The sequence below is a fragment of the Salvia splendens genome, chromosome 4 (assembly GCF_004379255.2).
Source record: "Salvia splendens isolate huo1 chromosome 4, SspV2, whole genome shotgun sequence".
In the NCBI taxonomy this organism is placed as follows: domain Eukaryota; kingdom Viridiplantae; phylum Streptophyta; class Magnoliopsida; order Lamiales; family Lamiaceae; genus Salvia; species Salvia splendens.
This window is the reverse complement of record NC_056035.1, coordinates 35274219-35301648: the sequence shown is the minus strand read 5'-3', so window position 1 is coordinate 35301648 and position 27430 is coordinate 35274219. Positions and strand designations below refer to the sequence as shown.

General features: G+C 36.3%; 1 protein-coding gene and 1 long non-coding RNA gene across 2 annotated transcripts; one reads left to right on the top strand and one right to left on the bottom strand.

Moving 5' to 3' along the window:
* The first annotated feature begins 13967 nt into the window (after positions 1-13967).
* Positions 13968-14639, top strand: LOC121799663. Its single transcript, XR_006050348.1, has 2 exons — positions 13968-14088; positions 14178-14639. It is a non-coding gene; the product is annotated as an uncharacterized LOC121799663 (long non-coding RNA).
* Positions 14640-16739: 2100 nt separating this feature from the next.
* Positions 16740-22055, bottom strand: LOC121799662 (probable sucrose-phosphate synthase 2). Its single transcript, XM_042199095.1, has 12 exons — positions 21554-22055; positions 20584-20813; positions 20399-20462; positions 19632-20321; positions 19432-19560; positions 19205-19336; positions 18960-19136; positions 18820-18873; positions 18679-18741; positions 17591-18535; positions 17372-17499; positions 16740-17174 (listed from the first exon to the last, which is right to left on the bottom strand). The coding sequence occupies exons 1-12, from the start codon at positions 21803-21805 to the stop codon at positions 16892-16894; spliced, it is 3147 nt and encodes a 1048-aa protein (XP_042055029.1). The 5' UTR covers positions 21806-22055; the 3' UTR covers positions 16740-16891.
* Positions 22056-27430: the final 5375 nt, after the last annotated feature.

Genomic DNA, 27430 nt, shown 5'->3' with positions numbered 1-27430 from the left:
AAGAGGACTCCTTCATGAAGTTCGTACCGAAGAGCTCGGCACGTGATCTTCCGAGCTTCTCTCTTATCCTCGGGCAATTGTCCTTGATCCAGATACTGCAAGATCGGCGTCATCCAGTTCGGCGAGCTGGATACTGAATGTACCTCGGCTTCATCAATGCTTCGATGCATTAATTCTTCCGCCTTTGAGCTCGGATCTGAGGCCAACTTACTTAAGATATCTGCTCGGCTATTTTCCGCTCTGGGAATACGGATTATCCGAAAATAGGAGAAACTTCGGCTGATGCTTTGCGCTTTGTCCAAATACTTCTTCATTCTCTCGTCACGGGCTTCACTTGTACCCAACATGTGATTTACTATGACTTGTGAATCACAATGGACTTTGAGAGATTTGACGAGCAGACTTTGCGCTAACTGGAGTCCGGCCAGGAGGGCTTCGTACTCGGCTTCATTATTAGTAGTGGGGAATAGGAACCGAAGTGAGTAGGTTACCTCGTGTCCGTCGGGAGCGACAAGTAGAATACCAGCTCCACTTCCCATCTTGTTTGAAGCTCCATCTACGAATCCGCTCCAGCAGTCCGGCGGTTCTACTTCGGATTCCAAGGGCTGTGCTAGTTCGGCATTGGCAGAATTCTTCTGTTCGGCAATAACAGGACTTGCTTGATCGAACTTTGCTTCTGCAAGAAAATCTGCCAAGGCTTGTCCCTTGATGGCTTTCCGAGGTAGATATTCAATTGTGTGCTCTCCCAACTCTATAGCCCACTTGGCGATTCTGCCTGATGCTTCCGGTTTGGTCAACACTTGCCGAAGTGGCAGATCAGTTAAGACGCATACCTTGTGAGCATAGAAGTATGGCCGCAGTCTCCTTGCTGCATTTACTAATGCCAGAGCAATCTTTTCCAGTGGTTGATACCTTGTTTCTGGACCTCTTAATGCTCGGCTTGTAAAGTAGATGGGAAGCTGCTTTAGGCCTTCTTCTCGTACAAGCACCGCGCTGATGGTTTGATCCGATGCCGCTAAGTATAAGAATATTACTTCGGCTTCGGTTGGAGCAGAGAGCATAGGAAGCTCGGCTAGATAACTTTTGAGCTCGTCAAAGGCCTTTTTCTGCTCGGCTCCCCACTCGAACTTTGGTGCCTTTTTCAACACCGTGAAGAACGGCAGTTGCTTTTCGGCTGCTTGAGAAAGGAATCGATTCAGTGCGGCTAGGCATCCGGTTAGCCTTTGCACGTCATGTATGGACTTCGGCATTGCCATGTTTTGAACAACTTGAACTTTTGAGGGGTTTGCCTTGAGTCCGTCCTTTGAAACCCAACAACCCAGAAACTTTCCCGAATCTACCAAAAAGGTACACTTTTGGGGATTAAGTTTGAGGTTGGCTTTCTTGAGCACGTTGAGAGTGGACTTGAGGTTGTGCTCGTACTCCGAAGTGCTTTTGCTTTTGACGACTATATCGTCAACATACACTTCGACCTCCTTTCCAATCAGGTGCCGAAAAAGCTTGTCTACCATCCTTTGATAAGTGGCTCCGGCATTCTTTAAACCGAATGGCATCTTTTTATAAGCGAAAATGCCGAAATCAGTAATGAAGGCCGTTTTTGAAGCGTCAATCTCATCCATTAAAACTTGATGGTATCCTTTGTACAGATCAAGAAAACAAAAAATTTCAAAGCCTATCAAAGCTTCTACTTTTTTATCTATGTTCGGAAGGGGATAGCAATCTTTGGGACAGTGCTTATTTAGATCGGTGAAATCTATGCACATCCGCCATCCTCCTTCCTTTTTCTTGATCATGACAAGATTGGCTACCCACGAAGGGTACTTCACTTCGAATAACACATCCGCCTTCAATAATTGACGGACTTCGTCATGGATGACTTGATTTCGTTCTGCCGCAAAGAGTCTTTGCTTCTGTTTTATCGGCCGGACTGAAGGATCAATATTTAACCGATGAGTGATTACCTCGGGGGGCACTCCGGTCATGTCCAACGGAGACCATGCAAAGACGTCTTTATACTCCTTGAGGAGCTGGATGGTTTTTTCCCGAAGTAGGGGCGTTCCCGCGAAGCCGATCTTAACCGTTCGGGATGGATCGTCTTCGTACAGCTGAACTGTCATCGAGTTCGGCTCCGGTATGACTTCGGTCATCGCCTCTGACTCCGGCTGCTGTGATTGCTATGCTTGGTGGTGCCGATCTGACTGCTCGGCACTTCTAAGCGCAATTTGCAGACATTCCTTTGCTCTCTTTTGGTCACCTCGGATGACCGCTATCCCTCCTTTAGTGGGGATCTTGATGGTGAGGTGATAGGTGGAGCAAACGGCCCGAACTGTGTTGAGCCAGTCTCTTCCCAGGATGACGTTGTACGGGGACCGAGCTTTCACCACGAAAAACTCAATCATCGTACTGGAGCTAGTAGGCGCTTTCCCCACCGTGATCGGAAGGCTGATAATACCTTCAGGGCGGGTGTCCTCCTGGGTGAAGCTCTTCAGGGGAAGCGGAGCCGGACTGAGCCGAGCTGGGTCCACTTCTAGTTTGTCGAAGCACTCTTTAAAAAGAATGCTAACCGACGCTCCTGTATCCACAAACACCCTGTGGATCAGTTTGTTTGCCACTCCGGCTTGGATGACAATGGCGTCTTGGTGAGGAGAGATGGCCGGGACGGGATCAGCAGCCGAGAACGTAATCACTTCGTCCTGCTTCAGCCTTTTATGCGTTGGCTCCTCTCGATTGGAGCCTCTGCGTTCTGACTTTAGGGACGACTTGGTCTTCCCGGCAGGGAGCGCGTCAATAGTCTGGATTACTCCATCATATTGCGGCTCGTCATCGTCTTCGGGATCCGGCTGCCTTTTCGGATCCTGAGGGGCGCAGTTCGCACCACTCTGCTTTTTATTCTTCTTTGGCTGCTTACTTCGGTATTTTTTCAATGTCCCTGCCTTCACAAGAACATCGATACCTGCAGCCAAGTTTCTGCACTCCTCAGTATCGTGACCGTGGTCTTGATGGTAGGAGCAGTAGTTATCCTGTGGTCGGCGCGCGGCTGATTTCGTCATCCGCTTTGGCTTTTCGAATAGGTCAGAGTGCAGTTCGAAAATTTCCGCTCTCGGCTTGTTCAGCGGTACGAACTGAGCGGGCGGCTTCTCGGGATTGAGACGAGGTCCCAATCTGTCTTGCACCGGAGCCCTTTGAATTCTTTCAAATGGAGTCCGGCGAGGATGCCCCTGATCGCTATGATCGGGCTTCCTTCTGTCTCCTCGGGACGATGAGCTGTCTAACGACCGTTTACGACGGTCTGCCTCATCGGCCCGGGAGTACTGGTCCGCAATGTCCCACATTTCCTGAGCTGTCTGCGGACCGCACTCAACGAGCTTCCTGTAGAGAGCTCCGGGCAGGATTCCATTTTGGAATGCCGAGATGACAAGCAGATCGTTGAGATCGTCTACTTGCAGGCATTCCTTGTGGAATCTTGTCATAAAGTCGCTAATTTTTTCGTCGCGACCTTGACGAATGGAAAGCAGCTGAGCCGAAGTGATTCGGGCTTCCGCTTTCTGAAAGAACCTCCTGTGGAAGGCATCCATTAGATCTCGGTAAGATCTGATGCTGCCCTGGGGGAGGCTATCGAACCACCTTCTCGCGTTCCCGATGAGCAGCTCGGGAAACAGCTTGCACATGTGGACCTCGTTGAGACCCTGGTTCGCCATGTTATATTGATAGCGCCCCAAGAAATCGTGAGGGTCCACGAGCCGTCGTAAGTCATCGACGGAGTTCGGTAGTTCTGTGGTAGGGGAGTTCGGGTGATGTCGTCCGAGAACGGAGTCTTCAGTGCTCCGTACACGGCGAATCCGATATCTCGTCGGTATGGAGGAGATTGAGTTCTCCTGTGATTCCGGTACCGAGGAGGAGCTGGAATATGTCGGGGTTGAGGATTCTTTCTCCTGGGAGATGCGACACTACTGCGGTAGTGACTTTCTTGTGCGGAGGGAGAAGGAGAATCCGTCGTTTTCGTCTCCGGCTGCTTTTGGCTTTTTCGCAGGAAGGTTAAGAATTCCTCCTGCTTTTCAGCCAAAAACTGCTTAACAGCCTCATTCAAATCGGGCTGCTGGGAAGACTCAGTGGGACGATTTTTGGAGCGGCTTGTTCCTTCGCCATGAGAACTGGTGGTGGATTTATCCCTAGGCTGTTTTCCCGACCTATGGGATGGATTGGCTTCCTCCTGGTTCTCACGGGCTGGAATACGGGTATTCTGCGATCTGGTATGCATTTTTTGGGTGGAAAAAATGGATCAAAAATTCGCTTTATCACAAATTTTGTTCTCTGTTTCCCACAGACGGCGCCAGTGATGGATCCGCGAATTATTGATGTTAGTAAATGCTGGTAGAGAATTATGACACAATGAATTTACGTGGTTCGATTTACTGAGGTAAATCTACGTCCACGGGGAGAAATGAGGGCAGGTTTGTATTGCTTGATCTGCGAAAATACAGCTTACAACACAGACTTGCTATATGCTATTTTATCTCTAGAGAGCTTAACCCTTTTCTATCAGATCTAAGTTCTATTTATACATTGAACTAGGATCGTGGTTTGCAGCCCCACTAACAAGATCGTGGGTGAGCAATAACTGCTCAATAACTGCTTCATACCACTAAATAGATCGTGGGTATAGTGGAGGTCGTGGAGGCCTTTCGTGAGTCCACCAACTCCTAGTTCGGTCGAATGCTGAGACCGAACTGCTGGACTTTACCGATCAGCTCTTGCCGATCTGAGAGGAGAGCTTGACTGGTCGGCTTTTACCGAGCTGTAGGCTGAGTCCGAACTCTTTGGTCGTGCCGAACTCTTTGGTCGTGCCGAACTCTTTGGTGCCGAACAGATACTCTTTCTTGGGCTCTGGGCTGATGGGCCGTCACTGTTATTGGGCTTGCCATTAGGGTTTAGTTCGTACCCCATCACCCGGCCTCACTTTTTCTGCCTGCTCTTAGGCAAGAGCACAACACCCACAGCCGTGCTCTTCCACAAGGACGAGCACAAGGACCCCACCATTCTATTATTCAATTTGAATAAAAACATTTCCACAAAATTAAAATGCATTAAAAATATCCGGAATAATATTACAAATTACAAATAAAATAAAAATTACATAATTAAAATCCTAAAATTTAAAAAGTACGTAATTAAAATCCTAAAAATTAAAAATTACATAATTAAATTCATAAGTGGCCGAATTTCGTCCAAATGGATGATGAATGTGTGTATTTATAGATAGTTTTGGGATTAAATTTTTTTAAAAAAATTTCAAAAAAATTTCAAAAAAACGGTAATAAAACGGCTATATTTTTGGAAATCCGAATTTTTTTTTAATTTTTGGTATTATTTTCAATTTTTTTTTAAAAAAGAAAAAAAAAAGAAAATGCCAACGGCCAATAGAAACACGCCACGTCGCCTTGCTCGCTGGCACGGACGTGCTCTTAGCTAAGAGCATGTCCGTGCCATCGGCAAGAGCGCAGCGGCGGACAAGCGTGTCCTTGCCAGCGGCAAGGACGAACGGAGAGCTTGTGCTCACCGTTGCAGATGCTCTGAGTCTCATTTGTATATATTAGTTTTAAATGATACGTGAGTCTAATGAGTTGGTGAAATGTGGTGTTTCTTTACCATTTTTTGGTAATTATGAACCGGGACTCCTATTCGCGGATGAACCAAAATGGAAAAACGGGACTCCTATTCGCGGACGGAGGGAGTATAGTACAATCAATTTTTAGTATCCTTCTAACACATATTTTTCTGTTTTTCCCAATATCCTCGCATATACTTTTTTATTTTCTTCTAATACATTTTTTTTGGCATAATGTATAATTTTTTTAATCATTTCAATTCTTTTCTAATGCACTTATCTTCTATAGTATTTTTTTATTATTTGAATTTTCTAATGTAGTTTAATTCTTTTCTAATGTGGTAGTACTACATCTATTCAACATAATATATAAATCTAAAAATCTTCATTACAAATAGTGAAATCATTCAAATATTAACACCAAAGCTATCTAATTTCAATATATAACGAACTAAGTGTCATTAAAAAGTTATTAATTTTTTATACAAAGAATTCTTTTAATTTAATTTTGATTGGAAAGAGGATCAACCAGATTTGAAGCTCCTAAGTCCTTGGATAACTTATTTACGTACCCCAGACAAAAAATTTTTGATCCGCCATTTGTCTCTACATCCAATCTCTATATGCAATTATGCATATATGTAGCGTTGTATCAATTTTATAAATAAAATATTCATATATTCATATTTTAATACAAGTGGAAATGTAGACGAATTAAGAAGCAGCACGACTTGACCAACATCTTCCCATATTCATATTCTAATTCTAATGCAAGTGTAAATGTGGACATATAAATTCGTTATTAATTAAATCTACCAACTAACACGCGCATGTCCTATATCCAAGTGTTAAAATAATCCATCTACGTACATGAAATTAATAATCTACTTCTTTCTTACACGCTCCAAATTAATACAGTCCATTCCCAAATTTGAATTGTCTTTAACATCTTTATAATACTACAAAATATTAATATTAATACTACTATTAAAAACTGACTACTACAAAACAATGAGACCACTATTTATAATTAGTTTAAAAGAAAATAAAATGAAATTACAAAAAATTAAAATATAGCTCTAAAAGCTATAAATTTTATATAGTGCCAGATGGCCAAGATCCATCCTACGTCATGGCCAAATCAATGCTTTTGATTCGTTAGCATGTTTTGCAAGTTCAATACGAATTTCAAGTAATTTTGACACAATTAACGTTTGACGTTGTTGGTTAAAACATCATGAATTTTAAGTTTATTCTTTTTGATAGAAATGGTATACTAGTAAACATAAAATTCTCCAATTATCACCATTTCACATGAATATATTATTCTCCCAGATAGGAAGGGGAAAAACATGGAGCTACTAAATTTTAATCGAATTTACGAAAATATTATCATGATAAATATCATATATTGGTATGATAATATTTCAATTTTCCCATCTTTTCCAACCTAGAGAATAAGATCTCACTAGCTATTATAATAATATTTTTCCATCTTTTTCTTATTCCTGATTTTCTTAGGATAATCAAATTCTGCAACAAAGTCATATGCTTATACACACGTTCATCAAGTCAATCAACAAAACCCAGTCTTCGTTGAACCAGAGTTTTATGAAAAATTAATATATTAATTGGTTAAAGAAGTTATCTATAAATTGGCGTAGAGAGTGCCTGGAATTAAAGATCACAGCCTTCTCATAAAAAAAATCAAACATAAATACATTAATTTCCTAAGCAAAAATGGTTTCCAAAAGATTTGTATTTATTGGTGTTTTGTGTGTTATGGCGCTTCTCATATCTATGGAAGTTGCAGATGCGAGACAACTGGCTGAGACGTCCAACAATGTTGCATGTAAGCATACTTTCTTTCTCTTTAAATCAATGAAATTATGGATATACTACACTGTTGAAATTTTGAGATAAATACTTTGATTTCAAAATGAAACAAAAATGATGATAGTGATTTTTATTTATTTTTTTAAATATTTACTAGAGTAGTTTTTCATATGTTAAAATGTAGTACTAGTATTTTGAACCAATAAACGAAGTAAAATTTGATTAGGGTTTTATTGCAGCTGAAAGGAAAAACGTGGATCTGATGGAAAATGATGTTGAGTATACCTGCCTCGATGGGTGCTGTGGAACAGGAACTCGATTTTGCCTTTGCTGTTGAGATCTTATTATGCCTATCGGATTAATTGGTGTTAAATTTCATAAATACTTCCACAAATCTATGTTGGGGATTGTAAAATCACGTTGATGATCATGTGGATTGAGAATAGATTTTCATTTCATTGCGATTCATGTCGGATTTTATTATGAATAACAATGCAGTATATCAATTAATGAGTCATCCACTGAATGAAACTAGCATGCACGAGAAATTTAAACATCCCTGAGTGTCCCAATCTAGCTCTTGTTCTCGCATGTCTGCCTTTAACCAATCATCGAGTAACATAGTGGCTTCCATATTTTTGGACACTGGCGGATCTAGTAAGGAGCAAGGGGTACGAGTGTACCCCAAAAGTTTGGTAATAATGTAAGTAACACATATGACCTATATTATAACTGAACCAGTGGTTTGATCCTTCAATTGTAGCGCAGGAAACGTGGGTTCGATTTGATCCTTCAATTGTAGCGTGCGTAGGAAACGTGGGTTCGATTCCCTTCGGCTACCCACTTCTTTCTTACACTCTTTTATAGATCTATTAGGACTTCTTTTTATATATTTTTAATCTTTGTTACATTTTCTTTTCACTCATTTTTAGCCTCTTTTTTACATTCTTTTATAGATTTATTTTGATTTTATTTTTATTTTTATTTTTATTTTGACTCTTTGTTACATTTTTTCACTCATTTGTAGCTCATAAGGCTTTGTTTTGTTAAATTTGTATTATTTTCTTGATATAGATTTCAAATCACCGTACATAAATATATCAAAAATATTTTTTAAATATGAGACATAAATTATATAGAAAATGTTAGGATGCATGTCTTTTTTTATATAAAAAAGTAATTGAGATTTTTCTTCAAATAAATTAAGGGATGGTTTTTAATAAAAATAACATATTCTGCAAAAAGTAAAATAATTTTTTCAGTAATCATTTTTTTATATACGATAAAGTTTCTTAAGCAAAAAATTAAAAACAAAGATGTTATTTTAAAAACGGAATAGAGTGAAGAAAATCGATCACTCGATTTTGAAGTTACGTATTGTTGTAACAGTTTATCGTATAGATGTCGCTATATCTTGTAACCATTGTTGAAGATCTTGTAAGTGTGCCGCTACATCATTTTAGAAGATTATAGATCTTGTAACTGTGCCGCTACATCTAGTAACCATTGTTGTAGATCTTGTAACTGTGCCGCTACATCATTTTAGAAAATTATAGATCTTGTAACTGTGCCGCTACATCATTTTAGAAGATTAATAATGGTTCTCCATATATTCTCATGATGACTCGAACCCCATACCTATCGGTTGGAGAGGAAATGTCTTACCAGCTGAGTTGCGTTTCACTGTCTAGATCGGATCAACCAAATATTATAATGTGTGGCGAATCCAAAATTATACATGGGAGCACTAGAAGAGAAACCTTGGTGAGAACTATTATATACTGAGTTTCATTTCTCCAGTAAAATCTAGATATCTTACTAGAAAAAATCTACATTCTAGAGAATTCTACACGATATATTTCTACTAAAATATCTAGATATTTTCTTACATACTTCTATAGAATTCTATAACATCTAAATATTTCCATGATAGATAATTCTATTACAAAAATCAAGTGTATTTATTTTAATATTCCAACATGTTTGACTTCAGCCAAGTCCGAAAGTCTTAATTCGAAGCCAGACAAACTTAAATCTCAAAGTGGACATATATAATAGTATCTAATTTGCGCACGGTTATAGTAATACTATATTTCTAAATGAGAAATTCTGGAATATGAGTTTAAATTCGCTGACCTTTCGAGATAAGGGATTCAATTCGCTTACCTTTCGAAATATGGGTCCGAGACATGCGAATTTTTCGGAATAAGGGTTTTACACCTTTTTATATTTCTTCTCTTCATTTTTCTTATTATTTTCCTTCCAATAATTATAAATTACTAAATTATCCTTTAACACATCCCTCAAAAATTTCATTTTACCCCTCCAAACGATCCGCCTCCGCCTCCACCCTCCACTTCATAATTCCCAACAGCAGCTTCTGCTCTGCATCTCAAATGCGTCGTCTCTCTTCCTCCTTAAATTAAAACCCTAACTCATCTTCTACACTTCAATCCACCAATGGCTAAACCCTATAAACAAGGGCTAGTGTCTCTTCCAAATTCAATTGCTCTACTCTTTCTCGACAAGTAAAAACCGCCTAATCACAAATTTTTATCTCCGCCACTTCCGATGCCTGTGATCACCTGCGGCGGCGCTCCGCTACCACTCTTTACGGTTGTGGAGTATCTCGGCCCTTCCAAGTCGAACGACCTCCTCCGCAAGTTCTCCGACAACTCCGCCTTGGAAATTTTCAACTACGCCCAGAGCTCCATCTGGTCCCCTCTGCTGCCCCCACACTGCGGCGCCGGCGTTTCAAGAAAGCTCACTTTTGAAGAAGAAGAACAAGCGGGCTTGCTTAAAAACACCAAGAAAATTGCTGGAAAAATCAAGAGGAAATTCACCGACTCTGTGCTTCATAAAGTGGAGGGCGGAGGCGGAGGCGGATCGTTCGGAGAGGGTAAAATGAAATTTTTTAGAGATTGGTTAAAGGATAATTTAGTAAATCTATAATTATTTTCAGGGAAATAATAAGAAAAATGAAGAGAATAAATATAAAAAGGTGTAAAACCCTTATTCCGAAAAATTCGCATGTTTCGGACCCATATTTCGAAAGGTAAGCGAATTGAATCCCTTATCTCGAAAGGTCAGCGAATTTGAACCCATATTCCGAAATTTCTCATTTCGAAATCGGACTACCTATTTAAAGAAACAGCGTAAAATTTTTATTAAGCATATAATTTGCGCTGATGCTGCGATTATATATCGATTTTGATTTTAATTTGAGTGAATTTTCAACATAGGGCTAAGAGAAAAACGGACTAGATCACCCAGTTTGTTTTATGAATACTCTTCCTTGGTCCATTAATTCACAACGATCTGTGGAAGTAAAATGACTTGAACCAAAATTATACTTATATGTTCCCACCACACACTCCCATCGCTTTCCTATTTTCTAATTATCAAATGATTAATCCTTAGATAATTCAATGTTAAAACATACTTATGTGCCCTAATTGGTTTTTATTAGCCCTAGATCAAATACCAAATTATAATTAGAACATAAAATTAAAATTGCAGATAAAAGATGAAATAAAATGGAAGTATAGGTGTGGAACACAATTTACCGTTTTTCCAAACTTATTTTTAATTTTTTCATTTTTATTTTATTTTCTTTTAGATCCCTAGGATTTTCTAGCAGCTTATAATGAGTGTATTGTATGTATTTTGTTTTTAAATCAGTTTTTAATTATGTTTTCGAGAACTAACATTTTCTTCTAAGTGGTTGCCTAAAGAGGGATATGAGTTAGTACAAGGAATTGATAGATCTAGAGACAACGAATCCTATATTGTGAAGAACTTGAGAATTAGATCTAGATGATTTAAGAGAAATCAAGAATATAATTGGGGACAGAGGGAGTATGAGTTACTGGAACGTGAGACCATTATCATGAAAAGTGTAAAAGTGAAACAATCAATAAGGAACGAATCAAAATGGAAAACTGGGAAACATAATTGAAAACGTAGGAAGTATATTATTTGAAATGTAAAAATATACGAATATATCATTCATGGGTTGAGGGCATTTTCATAAAAAAAATTGAAAAAAAGATCTAAAGCAAAAGCACCTCAAATGTCAATACTTCAAAGTCAATGAAATGAACAACGGGTTATTACGACTGAACAAAGTCAAACAAGTGTTACAAAATTAACACTCTTCTTAATATAATGAAATTAAAGTGGGAATAAAATGAATTAGAAATATTATTTTTTTTATATTGGGGATATTGTAGAAATTTGTTACTACAACACTATGCGTTTGGAAATTTCCCACGAACTAGTCTTTATTATCAAAATTCTCATTTGATTCCTAATCCCACAAATGGAAGTGGGTTGAAAAGAGAGAGTAATACGCAATTTTAATATACAGTAAGAAAATTGTGTCTCGTTCTTTTATTATCACATTATTATCCTCTTCTTCATTCCAATTTAGTTAAAGTGTTTTTTAGCACAAAGATTAAAAACATGTACATTCAAATAAAATAAATACAAATATAATAAAATAAAAGAGAAAATAAAATTGGTAATATAAAAGAGAATAAAATAGAAGAAATGATAAAATAAGAGTGATCAAGTGTATTATTTTTTGCTATAAAAATAAATGATACAATTAAATTGGAATATCACAGAAAGAAATGCGACTGAACTAATTTGAGACAGATAAAATGTTTTAATATATGGAGTAATAATATTATAGTACTTTCTTTGAATTCAATTTTTTATGTCCGTTTAAAACGGTAGGATTTAATCTTCAATTCTTGCTATTAATATGACCATTAGTTCACACACATCACTTAATTTATCTATAACTACTTTATTAAAAGTTATACTACTCAGTCACAACACTATTCACCATTGACCTTTCTATTTAAACACATGTCCCAAAAAAGTAATACTCCCTCCGTCCATTATTTAAAGAACTCTTTTGCCATTTTAGTTTGTCCATGATTTATAGAACCATTTACTTTATTCCACTTTTAGTTTGTGGATCTCACATCCCACCAACTTTTACACTCACAATCTAATATAAAACTAATATTTTAAATAGCTCCCACATTTCACTCACTTTCTTCCTTTACTTTTCTTCACAAAGTTAAACAATTTCTTAAAACACGTGCCGAGTCAAAATGACTCTTAAATGGTGGACGGAGAGAGTAGTACTCCATTTTTTGCCGATGTGGGGGAATAACCAATATTCTTTCATTCCATAAATAATAGGCTTTTTTTTGGCATGTCCTACAAAATTAGTCTAATTTTTATTTTTAAGTAAATTTTTTCTTTTACAAAAAAAGTTTCATTTAATCTGATATTTAATCACGTCCAGTTTAATCAAAAGTTTCATTGGATTGTGGGCTAATCAGGTCCAGTATAATCAAACTGATATTTAATCTGTTCATAAATTTCCAACAATAATCCTAAACATTTGGGTTTCAGTCTAACCCAATAGACTAATTAGGCTTTGTATTTTTAATTCCTAAGGATTCTATATTTATAATATGGAGTATAGAACATATTCAAAAGTTAAAGATATTAATCATATGGCAAGCAGAAACACAAACACAATTAAGTATTACTAGTAGAAAAAAAATAAAAAAACATGACACTGAATATGAACGACGTTTAATCAATCTTGAGTTGGACAATTAAATGTTCTAATTGGCTATTTTTATTTGATGTACGTATAAAACTTTTTGGATTGTTAAATTTCGCAACAGTGTATTAAACTTTCCGTCAAACAATATATATTAAACGTCAATGGAAATTTCTATATATCTATATATCTATACACAACTTTTATTTCTATATATCTATATATCGACTAATGTAACATTGTGCTAGTTAGTGTATGCATATATATTAAACGTCAATGGAAATTTCCTCGAATGCACTTTTATATTTTCACATTATTTATAGCACACCCGTCGCTTTTAATCCGACGCAGTCTTCGTTGAATCAATTGGCAAACCCCAAAGTCTTCATTTATTTTTCAATTTCACACACTATTTTCAACCCGTGAATAATATATTATATTTATTGATTTAATTGTCAAACAATGAAAATCAGAACTTCAGTTTTTAGCACATCAACACATTAAAAATGTTAACATAAAAGAGAGATTATTATATCTACATAAATAAGTTTTATAATGGGGCTAGATTGTTGGTGTTAGTCATGTTTGTTTCACCACTTTTGGGTATAATATGAAGCTACTTTGTGTGGAATGAACGGATTGAGGGTCCGCCTAGTCCTCTGGCTTAGAAAGCGTTTTATCGTTCCTACTCATTGTCTTTAATTTATATACAAAATAGATATTTCTATCCTATAGTATATCAAAAAAATAAAACCAAATACACACATTTAGTTACTAAACTATTATCAGTAGAAATGACTTAATATAGATATACACATCCACTTGCTCTTAAATGCTAACACATTCCAGTTTGACTTTGTAGACCAATCCGTTCATTGGTTGAATAATGTATCTATAAATACAGAGTGGAAGGAAAGCCTTGTGATACAAAATCAAAACATACTTACATACATACTCATTAAATTTCCAGATCAAAAAATGGTTTCCAAAAGAAATGTATTTATAGCTGTTTTATTAGTGATAGTGCTTCTCACCTCGTCGGAAGTTGCAGCGAGATGTGAGTATATCCTTTTTTCAATACTCTGCAGAAAGTAGATTATATATCAAGTGTTAATTAGTACTCATTTTGTAATTGGTAATGTTCAGCAAAGGAATCTGAGAAGATAGGTGATGAAGTGATAGGAACTGATAACGAGTATGATTGTGGCTCCGATTGTTGTGACATTAAAGATGCCTCATATTGCCATTGCTGCGGTTAATAACATCAACATCAACATCAATATCCAACCAATCCACGATGATAATTTGCACTTCATTAGAGTGGAGATGTAATGATGAGTCAGTTAATTTACAGTCCACGTCGCGATATGGTGATGATAGCATGTGTATGTGTTGTCGTTACAAAAACACAATTTTGAAATTCAAAGAATGGTTTATGAATTTCAAGTAAGGAGTCATAGGATCAAGATCAACTCATTTTCACCCCAACTCAAGATAAATGATAGTACTATCATGGAATACTTATGTGATACTATTTCTCTTGGTTTTTCTATTTTCTACTCATATGTGATTTAAAATGAACAATGGGCTATTTATTTGTTTTGCAAACATTAGGATGTGTTCACCGACTTTTGCAGAATTAAAATTAATGTTTTTATGTCATATAAAGAGGTGGAGCCATAATTAGAATTACTTAGACTATTCTCTTGACATACATACATGCACATATTAATGGGGGCTTTGAAATTCGTTATTTTCATTTATTTACATCCGTATGGAAATATAACTATATTATACTAGTTCCTACCCATGCATTGACGAGCATTGTCCATTATTCTAACACAACTTCCACTGAGTAGCATTGTTTTTTTCTGGACAAGAGAATACCTATTTATTACTCGCATCGTCCCGCTATAAGAAAGATATTTCTTTGATCACATTTAATTAAAAAGTTAAACGGAAACATAATAAAGTCAGAAAGTCATAATAAAGCATATGAGTGAAGAAAGAATTGTATTAAAGAGAAATGATATGCTACATACCTTATATGAGCACCACTCCCGTTTAATGCATTTTTAACGTTGTTCGTTTCGATTTATATATTTAGCTTGATTCTAATACATTAAAAAATGTTACTGAAATTTTTAATTTCACAAAATTCATAAAAATCAAAGCTTAATTTGTTAGTTTATTAATTTTTTTGAATTTATAGATAAATGAGCCAATCGAGCTTTGATTTATATGAATTTTGTGAAATTGAAAATTCCACCATTTTTTAATGCATTGGAATCAAACTAAATATATAAATCGAAACGAATAACGTTAAAAATGCGTTAAACGAGAGTGATGCTCACATAAGGTATGTAGCATATCATTTCTCTTGTGTTAAATATCAATCCTAATTAATCCTAATTAAATATCTATATTTATAATCATAATCAATCCTAATTAAATATATATCTTATTTTGCAAATATATATAGCGAAATAATGGATTGATATGCACGTTTGATAACAAGTCTCAGACACATCATAGGGATTACCATGGATTTTTCTCGTTGCTAAAAATATGAAAAAAAGAAAGAAAATTAAGAGAGAGAGAAAAGTATTTAGTGAATTGGATGCACTTCCTCCATATCATTGAAGATTATCGTTTTTTCTTTTTGATTTGTCTCAACTAAGATGACTCATTATTAAAAATAGAAATAACTTTACTCTCTGCATTTCATATACAAAATAAAATTGCATAAATTCTCGTGTCGCCCAAGGAAGGGGTCATCTTCCTTGTGAGGTAAGCAGTATATATGTTAAATTCAAACTCAATGACTTTTATCAACGTTTTTGTCTAAAGTCAATAACTCCTTTAAGTTAGGTAATGAAAGTTACGTTTTTTCCTAATCAAAATTTTCAATAACGGAACATTTATTTTTGACTGTTCCACATGCTATTTATTTTAAGTTAGACTCTCATGGAATTATCCCCTGGAATTTTATAATTGATCTTTAAGTTAATTATTTATTTATACTTAAAATAAAAATAAATTCCAAATATTCTACAAGATTCTCGCAATGTTTCTCGGTTAATGTTTTTTGTATTTCATATTTTTATCATTTACTCTTTATCTAATGAGTAAATTTGTATTTATAAATTTTCGTACTGGGGTAATTAAAGGAGTAAAACATTTACTATTTGGTTTTTTGCAGCTGAGAAAGAAAATATTGCTATGATGGAAAATGAGCCTCCGTTTAGATGCCCCAATGGCTGCTGTGGAAGCGGAAGAGGAAAGCTCCCTTATTGCAATTGCTGTTGAATTAATCTCCCATTAACATTCATGTCTCATGTTTGATTTCACTAATAAATCTCATATTGGGAAATGTAAAATACATGTGAATTGCGATTTTAGCTCATATTTCACTCTGCTTGCTTTATTGTTGTGAATAAAAGGGACAATATTTATATCGCTACGAATGTGTTTAATTGCATGCTTATAACAGTAATACACACTCCAATCTCTATCTCTACCAACAATTCCCAATTTTTAATTCACAATCAGAGAAGATAGATGGTGAAGTCATTGAAACTGATGACTATAGCAATATTTAGAGCTACGTACGTATAGAACAATTACATTTCCTTGTTTAAAGATTGCAATATTGTGACATTTTAAAATGTATTTTATGAATGTGAGGAGATTCCATAGTACATGAAATTCACGACAGGGTCAATAAATTGGTTAAGATTATTTATAATTTTTGAAGTTAATAATAATACAGTCTGTTCATGGGCATGGCAGTGTCTTAACCTAGATCTACTAAAATACAAATAAGTTGGCAAGCAAAATACAGAGATGGTAAGTGTTTCTCACACTGCTGTTTTGAAGAGCTGCCTTAATGTATCAAATATCTCCCGTGCTGCAGCCCCTCCTTTGATATACGCGATCAGCGGGTTGTCTTCTGGGACTATATCGTCTCTTAGGTAGCTTCCCGGCGTTCTCAGCAGCTCCTCCGATCCTTTTCCCACAACGTCTTTCATGATCAGAGTCTTGTGCGTTCCGGATATCATTTCCTCATGATCCGTGTCCCCAGTTTCTCCAAGAACCACACACATGTTCGCCACATTTAGTCGCCAACGCACAAACAGATACCTATTCAACAACAAAATAAGCTCTTTAACATCATCTATAGCCGGCTATAAACACAAGGAACCAAATGCTTTATCTCAAGTATATCACGCAACAAGAAAATATCACGAAAACTTGTTAAAACCATCTTCTAATTCAGAATTAGTGAGACTCAAGTGGAAAGGAAAATAACGATGCTATTATCTAACTGGTTAGAATACCTGAGAGCCTGTGATCGCGATGCAAGAAGAGGGACGACTTGCATTCTTGTGGAATTTCTGCAATACATCAAGTGGCAACGCAGGCCCCTCATCCGAAGCTTTTGTCTCAAATCGTCGACTTTTCTGGCCTGTTCCAAACAAGTAGTATAATCAAACTTAAGTTCAACTCTCATCCATAACGTTTTAATTGATTAAGATATCATGTTTTGTAGGACAGACCTTACTGAGATCCTTTATAACGTACGAAAGGCAATGGGAATTGCTCGATTTCAAATCATGTTCAACAACACCAGAAGGATGACTAGATTTAAATCCTTCTGTTGTGTTCATTAGCTTCCAAATGGTCTTCTTCAAACCATCTGAACCCCATCGATATTCAATATGTGTCGCATAATCAGGATCAGGACATGGCTTTCCTCCCTCCTCTGTGTAAGTGCCTGGATAATACACTTCACTACCACTACTACATATCAAAGCATCAAAATCCGTTAGTTTGATATTTCCCGACTTCAAAAACTCGGCCAGCTCTGACATTGGCATAGCTGTCGACAATGCAAACCCCGATTGTCTTGCAAATTGTGCATCCAATTTGAATGCCTTTGCGATCTCCTTGATCAGATTAATCATTTTCTTTTCAGGCGCTCCATTGCTATCATAGCAGTCGACTGCTAAAACTATTAGCCTACGTCGTTTCCTCAGCATTGGGTACTTGCTTGGCACATCACCCAATTTCCTATCAGCATCAGAATCTTGTGCCCCTGGCTCCGGTTTGTTCATTTTGCTCAAGAGCTTCTTGACTTGGTCTTGCACTTGGTTGTCGCCAGAAGCAGACATATCAAGTGAATCGTCCAACGAGGTTTTGTCACCATCTATAGACAACCTCAACGACATATCCATAACGTCTTTGAGTGAGTCGTTTAAGGAGTACTCAGCAGCATGTTCATCTGCTGGAGTGTCAGTCTGCCACTGCGGGTGCCTCATCCGACACGCTGCCACCCTTGTCAAGTATGTTCGGCAATGTTCTGGCCACGAGAAAAGATGAATGTTCTTTAGGCCGTTCTTTCTGCATTCGTGCCACAAGTTCTTCTCGGCCACTAACTTAAGAAGTGCGTCAGCAATCGCGTCCTGATCATGAGGATCTACGAGTAGTCCGTTATGTAGTGCCTATATTATAAAAACGACTGCATCACTAAACAAAACACCTCATAATGTAGATATCTATAATTGTATGTATAATATTGTGTTAATTAACATCCGAAGATATCAGATTACAATGCATAATTAGGAAATGTCAGCAGCTTTATTACCTGATGGATATCCACCGGTCCACCATTTTTTGTTGCCACCATCGGAAGTCCATGAGCAGCAGCCTGTAATTCCGAACTAAAAATTCACAGACCATATCTACCTTATCATATCATATATCAGCTGTACAACTAAAAACGAACCTCGATTAGTGTGAGTCCAAATGGCTCAATAAAAGCTGGATTTATGAAGACTCCCTGTGGCATTCATATTCAACAGATAATGAGAAAGGATCATAGAATATTTGTGTACTAAAATCTGGTAACTGAAGTTTCAAACAAACCTTTGTTTTGCCAGCTAGGCGGTATATTTCTGGAACATCGCTTTGCTTGTGATGCTTAGGGAAAGCCACTTGCCCATAAAGGTCATACTTATCTATTAGCTTCAATACAGTAATGAGCACGCTAGAATTTCCTCCGGACATTTCATCTATATCGTCCCTGTTTCCCATTATAAGAGTCTGCAATGATATTAGTCATGAGCCTATTTTGTGCATAGATTCATAACAAACAGTGTCAGCCGGCTTACAAGATTAGCAAGCTCTCGTAATGGTTTACATTCTCCAAAGGCTTTCACAAGAGTTGTTATGTTCTTTTTTGGATCAGGACGTGATAGTGCTAGAATCATCGGCTTGTGTGGATTGGTCAGGAAACGCATCACCTAAGGAAGCCCAGTAAAAAGAATTTGGTATGATACGTCGACTGGAGTGCATTATTCTGATGGTAAATAAGAGAAAACATAGATATGATGCTTACTTCTGTCCATATAAGAGGTACTGCTTTTGGCGATGAAGCTTCATTTGTTAGTGCCGCAATGTCGCCATCACCTTCAGCAATATCTTCTTGAACCACAACATTGCTGAAGTCCATCCCGGGAGGAATAACCTGCAAGTAATAATGATTTGAGCTCTTGATTCAATCTTAAAAATCAATAAAGGTCTACATATTATGCTTACCGCCATTCGAGGCATGAAACGACCGTGACAATTAACTCCACGCCTCATTCGAGCCCTCAAAACTTTCTCAAGTCTTACATCAAAACCATCATACAGCCCCCACTGTTCCTCGATCTCCTGCTTAGTACTTGTGATAACCAGCTCCGCAGCATCTAAAGAAAGCTCTTCTGCTTCGATCCTCCTCATAATCCTGTACGTTGAATTAATATCCTCTTTTGATTGCCTTCCTTGCTTAAGCAGCTGTTCTAGCTTGTTTCTACCAAGTGAGTGCCCTGTCAAAACCATCGGAACATTTAAGGCGCCCGAAAGGAGAGCAGCACTATCCCCTGCATCCGCATAATGACCGTGGATCACATACGGCCACACCGGCTGCCCTCCACCAATTTGGTCTCCCAAAGCTTTAGACATATTGAGAATGTGAGCAAGTGCTCCGTCAACAAACTCTGGGACATGAGGCCACAACAACTCTTTTCTCAGATACTTGTCCCTGGTCCCGAATGGTATCCTCACGATATAAGCACCGCTGCTCTCTCCAAGGTTGGCATCCTCAGGGCCGGCACTTAGCATTTCTGTTGGCTCACTGTAACTCCAATCTACCTCTGAAGACAATACTTGCCTGGTGAAGAGATCTACTCTATACACACCGGGCATCTTAGCAAGTGCTCGAGCAAGTTCCACAACATATTTTATCTATCATCGAACAAAACTTGTTAGTCTAAACCACCAGAAGAGAAGGTTATTGGTTGTATAATATGTGACCATACTACCTGACCACCGGTATCAGAATCCCGACCAAGTTCCATATTGTCACCACGGATAAGTCCATGTAGACTAACCAAGACGAGAAACACAATCAGACATTATAATACACAATCAATATATAAAATCAGCATAAAGAATATGTTAGCAAAATACTGGTGTAATGAATTTTCGGAAAACAAGATAGTTGCACCTTATGAGAACAATATAAAGCTTCTTCTCCTTGTTACTTTCGGACCATACTTCCACGTTTGAGAAGTTCCGATCCAAGCATTTCCTGGGACTGTCCGGTTTAACTGCTTCTATAATGTCTCCTTTCTCACCTTCAGAAAGATCTTCGGACATGTCATCCGTTACATCCTTGCGACCTTGTTCTCTTTCCAACTTCCTGTGCGCTACCCGTTGCACATCCTCCCATTCCAACTACCAAACCAAACACAAATGTTAAAGCCACGACCATGTCTCTGGACACCACGCAATTGCAATTAATTACTACTAAACCAACATAAAAATGCAGGCCAGAATAGGATTTCGAAGACAAACTCATCAAAGATGCATACATTTGAGTCACAAAGACACCTTAATAAAAGAAGGGCTACATAAGATTTTTAGGCTTAGTTGTTCAGTTAGATTTAGCAACCAACTCAATTGACTAATAAAACTGAGTTATTTTAAGTAAAATATAGTACTAGTAGTACTCCTACCGTCCCATTAAAGATAATCCACTTTCCTTTTTGGTTTGTTCCAACAAAGATGACTCATTACTGTAAATGAAAACCCCTTTCTCTCTACTTTATTCTCTCTCTCTTGCTTTACTCTCTCCACTCCACACGCAAAATAAAGTTGCATAAATTCTCGTGCCGCCCAAGGAAGAGGTCATCTTCCTTGGGACGGAGGGAGTATAAGAAAGCGTCTTTGAAATGGAGCTATGTGACTATTATAGAATAAAACTGTGAGGAAGCAGAAAAAGGTGCAAGAGAACAAACAGTATTTGACAAAAAAACACTTTTTTGCAAGTGTTAACATAGTACTAATGGTGTTCATCAATCAAATTAAAGAAAGGGGCCAAAAGGCAACAGAAAATATTTGAAACAAAAATCCTACTCAGAATTCGACAATTAAGCAGAAATAGAAGAAATGATGAGTGTAGAAACAGAGAAGACCTGTTTCTTCTTGCGGGCGAGGTGCCAAATACGCCAGCACATATTCTCGAGGCGAGAGCTCCGGTCTCTGGTGTTCCTGGTGGCGACGACTTTGATCCATGTGCGGTGGAGGTCGGTCTCGTCGACGCCGGTGACGACTTCCTCGACGAAGTATTTGGTTGGATTGAAAGTGTGTTTTTCGCGGAGGGAAGGCTTGGCGCCGCTGTCCAATATCGCCTCCAAATAACCGTTTATCCACTCGTTTCCAGCCATGTATTATTATTTATTCAGGAGGGAGAGATGTTTAGTTTGGAGATTAATTTGGGTTGGAAATGAATGTGATTTAAAGGAAAAGGAGTGAGTTCACATGCAAGTAGGTGATGGTGATGTTGGCTTTTCGATTTCGTTTCTTTTGGTTTCTCGTTTTCATTGCTTCATATAATCCTATTGAGAGAGGCAGAGAAGGGTGAGTTGATGGTGATGTGGCATGTCAAAATTGAAATCAACATAATCTGGTGTGTGAGTGTGTGAAACGAGGGAGAAGAAGAAAGAAGGAGATAACCACATGGCAGTTATAGGCGGGTCCCTTCATTTACACGTGGCGTCTAGATCTGCGGAGGTTTAACGGCTCATCATCGTGCATTCCAATTTTCGTCATTAATCAGATGCTTCACCGATATATAAATCGGGAGTTCCAATTTTTAATTTGTAAATAAATTAATTAATTAAATGGCGAGTAAACGACACAAAGGCGACGTATCATCTTCCTGATGCAGAAAATCACAAATGGCGGGACATAAAATTTGATATTTATCCAAAAGAAAATAAATTTACCAGAATAAAAAATGTACTAACACTCAACAAGGTAAAGGAGAGAAACCAAAGGCAGGTAGTCTCATACGCATGCATACATGAAAGCTCTGGGTAAATTCAGACTACCTACATTTTATAATTTGCCAACATTTTAGAATAAATTAGAGAGGAAAGAAATACTGTTAAACGAAAGAGCAGTCATTAGTTGGAATCCAATTTTTGGGTAGCACCGCATTACGATCCAATTTTCCACCTCAATTACTAAGGTTCTAACCGGACTAAAATGTCAATTAACCGAGTAAGACAGAATTGGAATCAAATCGATATCTTATAATTGATCGGTTCATTGGTTAACCAATTTGGATATTGTTGAAATTTTCATTGCTTTAGTAAATGGATTCATGACACGTCAGGGAAATTCCAACACACTCTGGCCTGATTGCCTAAGTAGTACTCCCTCCTATGTGGATTTCTATTTCTTTTACACTAATTTTGTGGAGTTGAGCATAAATAAATTTACCTATAACTATAATGTTCAGTTCTTGCACTGTTTTATGAGTAAAATGAAAAATAAAATAAAATAATAAATGAAATAGTAGATAAGTGATAGATTCGTAGTATCATTACATTCCAAAAAATGAAAATGTGTTACTTAGATTTAGCGACAGAATCAATAATACTTATCTAATTTTAGTTACATGAAATTTGCATGCATGCTTTTGAGTTGATTAAATTACCAAAAAATCATGAATTTCGGAATTTGTTCCTAATCATTAGCAAAAAATTGGTGAAATTATATGGTAGCCGAAAATTGTACTCTTTCTGTCCCATCATAAGTGATGCATTTATTTTTTGCCATGTTTTTAGGGGGTGAGATCCCCTGCTGTGTTTAAAAACACAGCACCAAATGTTGTGCTATGAAACGCACAAATTTAGGAATAAAACGGCTGCTTCTCTCCACTTTCTGGATCTTTTAATATTTTATTCTTATTTTTATATTTTTAAATTATGAAGACAATGCATTGAAAGTATTAGCATGAGTAAGTAGTGAATAAATTTAGCTAAAAAATGTAAGTGTAGTATCTTAATTTTTTTATTTCGTTCAGTTACTGAAAGATTTGTAAAATCTGAAAATATTAATTGTAGGTATCCTTTTTAAAATAAAATATTTAAAATAATAGTAACTATAATGAATACCGTTTAAAATTGAATTCCTCAATTAAATATTAATCAAATTATCAAATACTATAAAATAATTAACAACGAAAGGAAATATGAAGGGTAGAAAATGACATGATACGCAACTTATGTGGACAACTTATGAGAGCACCACCCCCGTTCAACACATTTTTAGTGTTGTTCGTTTTGCTTTATAGTTTGATTTAATACATTTTTAAAAATTTTATTGGTATTTTTAATCTTATAAAATTTATAAAAGTCAAAGTTGCGAATTTTTCGTTTTCTCAAATAAAAAATAAAACTACAAATCGAACTTTTATGAATTTTATAAAATAAATTGAATAACGCTAAAAATGCGTCGAACGAGGATTGTGGCCTATAACATTTAAATTTTAAATGTATTATAATCAAACTATAAAACAAAACAAACAATGCTAAAAATGTAAAATGTGTTAAACGAGGATGGTACTCACATAAGTTGTTCACATAAAGGGCATAGCATATCATTTTCTATCCTTCATATTTCCTTTCGTTAATAATTATTTTATAGTATTTGATAATTTGATTAACATTTAATTTGGGCATTCAATTTTAAACACTATTAATTATAGTTATTATTTTTAAATATTTTATTTCAAAAAGGATACCTACCATTAATATTTTCCGATTTAACAAATTAATATAGTAGTACTGACATTTTTTAGCAATATTATACTCCGTATTCACGCATGGTAATATACTTTCAACTCATTCATTGTCTTCATAATTTAAAAATATAAAAATAAGAATAAAATATTAAAAGATTGAGAAAGTGGAGAGAATGTGCCGTTTTATTCCTAAATTTGTGCGTTTCATAGCACAGCATTTGGTGCTGTGTTTTTAAACACAGCAGGGGATCTCACCCCTGTTTTTAGATAGTGATATTTAGTGGTTAAAATGGAGGTAGAATAAAATAGGAGTGAGAAAAAAAATAGTGAGAAAAAAATAGGCAAGATGATAAAATAAGAGAGACAAAGTATTATTTGTTTTTTGCAATAAAAGGAAATATCCACTTATAGTGGGATGGTCCAAAAAGAAATACATCTCACTTATGATGGGACGGAGTGAGTATATACATGTGCGTCATCGTCAGTGAATTAAACAATATCGTCCATACTAAAAACAACGTCATTTGATTAAAAAAGTCAAATATTGGTGATCATAATTGTTCACCGAAAGTTCACACGAACGTACTAGAATTTAACTAAATTTATGATTTTTCCAATAATTTACCCTTAGTAAATTCTTATACTAGTATATTTCATTTATCGAACTGACTCACCACTCAAAAGTTTACCATTATATTGTTGATTCATTCGATCAACTCATCAAAGTAAAGCCTACCACTTAGCGCGAGGCTAAAAATAGTGCCTTTAACATCAAATAAAAATTATCATGAATGTGGGAATTAGAAGAAAATAGTATATGTGGCAGAAAAATGATCATCCAAGTTGAAAATAACCACAATCAACCAAACTTTATCTTGTTGTCATTTTTTTGCTAAGAATAGGTTCAAACAAGTTGCTTTCGCAATAGCTTCCATCATATTGTAATAATTTCGGTTATTATTATCATCAACAGCTCATGTTGCACCGAGCTTTCAAGCAAATAAAGCTACAGAGCAATTACTCCAATGAAATAGGTATATTTTTGTGATACAGATGGATTCCATGTATATAGGGAGTGACACTTTGTCAATTTAAGGAAAGGGTATCTATCTATTCATGTTTTCACTAGCTAACACTTTTTGTTCTTTCACTGAATTGTACTTCGCACATGTGTGTGTAGTGTGTGCCCGCATTATTTTTGTTTCAATTAATTAGGTGATCGTTACAAACTATGGGGTAAGTTCATAAAAAAAAAGTTTGAAATCTCAACTCTAAGGCCCCCAGTCTCGATCCGACAGTATTGTGAGTGAGGTTAAATCAGGATACACACTGCTAAGGGGATGGCCTAACCCACTGCCTGTCGGAAGTCCACCTCCCAAGACCTCACACTTGTGCCTGAGAGGTGTTGCAACTACACGACAGTAGTGGGATTTGATCCTTGGGGTAAGTTGATTACATATCAGATGTTATTATAACGTTTGAAATTTGTTAGAGTGAACTGCCCAATTAGTTCGTAACATTTAGGATTCTGGCACCACAAACCCCTAAAAAATTATTCTCATATGACCTTAACGTTTAATATAATCACGAATGAGGTTTTTCGGACTAAAACACCCTCATGCCAAGGCATTTTTGTCACTCCTTTCTAACAATTTTGCTATTCAGCTTAGGATGATTGAGCAAGTAAATCAATTTTTATGTATTGATCAAGGACAGACCGTTAACCCACAATCGAAGGCCATTGCAAACAGTTTGTAAACCTGCAGCCATTTTTTAATTTTTTCAAATATCTACTGTTCAAATGTTTGAAATTTCTGGAAACTATCTTCGGCCCTCACCAAATTAATATTTTTGAGAGTAAATCGTCGGAAGTTGAATGGGAAGGGGGGCTTGAATTTTGAAATTGTAGAAGAAGAAGAAGAAGAAATTTAATTAACAATGGCAGCCGAGTTATCATGAGGACGACGCGAGAAAATAAAGAGTCATTCATAACAATATAGCTTAATCTGTCTATCTCACGTGTCGACACGTGTAATTTCGTTCAAATAAAGGCGTTTTTTTTATTATTAAATTGACGTTTTAATTCAAAAAGTTATTTTCTTTCTAAGAATATTATACTTGTGAAGTTTCATTCTGTTGCACTTAGCAATTTATGAAATACTATTACTATAAAAATAGTTAAAATGATAACTATTTAGATTTTTCAATGATCTATTAAACTAGGGAGTTGATATTGATTTCAGGTATATTGGTTTTTAAAATTATGAACTTTGCTCAAATTTTGGTATTTTTCATGAACTTTAAAATTGGTCTAAAAATCACAAACTTTATATTTTGTTTGTTATTTCCCATGGCAGCCTAAATAAGAAATCTTCGGCAAAAATCTTATTATACGTGGCAATCGTGAAATTTTATAATATTTTACATTACTTTTTAAGGTCGTGACAAGTAGGATAAAAATCTATGTAGAAAATCACGTTGATTTAATAGTGTCAAGTATGATAAAAAAATGCCTGGAAGTTGGTTGGATATGTTGATGGTCCGACATAGGAAGTAACAAACAAAATGTAAAGTTTATGATATTTTTAGACCAATTTTAAAGTTCATGGAAAATACCTAAATTTGAGCAAAATACATAATTTTAGAGACCAATATCCCTTGATTTTATATGCGGCTATTATTTTTGTTGAGACGGTATTTTTGCAATAAAAAATATAATAACTTTACTAATAAATAGAAAAATAAGAGCATCAGCAGTGGCGCGAAATTCCCCGCGGAATTCCACGCGAAATTCCCAAAAACACCTCCTGCCACGTCATACAGACTTCCCACTGCACTGCCACGTCATACGGACTTCCCACTGCACAATGGCGGAATTCCCCTGCGGAATTCCCACAATAAAAAAAATTCACAAATTCACATATTAAACAATTTCCGGAATTAAACAATTTACGGAAATAAAATTTCGACACAAATAGGGAAAAAATTCCATTCAAAAAAGAAAAGTACATTTCACCAAATTAAAAAAAAATACATTTCAACGACGACCCCTCCGCTGTCATACTTCTTCAATAATATCTTTCTGGAGTCGAACATGGGCTTATTTTTGGCGCATGTCGGCAAATGCACAGACTCGATCGACTTCGTCATGGGGTATCCCCATGTGTACATTGCTGGTGGCCACGCCGTGGCTTGGACCCGCAGCATCAGCATCATCATCATCATTGGCCCAATCAGTTAGTGCTGGACCTTCATCTTC

What these genes read in the sequence shown, in the direction of transcription:
- LOC121799662 (XM_042199095.1), bottom strand. Translation starts at nt 21,805, where the DNA reads ATGGCTGGAAACGAGTGGATAAACGGTTATTTGGAGGCGATATTGGAC. An exon ending in GTTTCATGCCTCGAATGGCG is followed by an intron (nt 19,561 to 19,631) that starts GTAAGCATAATA and finishes TATTACTTGCAG; the next exon opens with GTTATTCCTCCCGGGATGGA. An exon ending in GCCTAGCTGGCAAAACAAAG is followed by an intron (nt 18,874 to 18,959) that starts GTTTGTTTGAAA and finishes TGAATGCCACAG; the next exon opens with GGAGTCTTCATAAATCCAGC.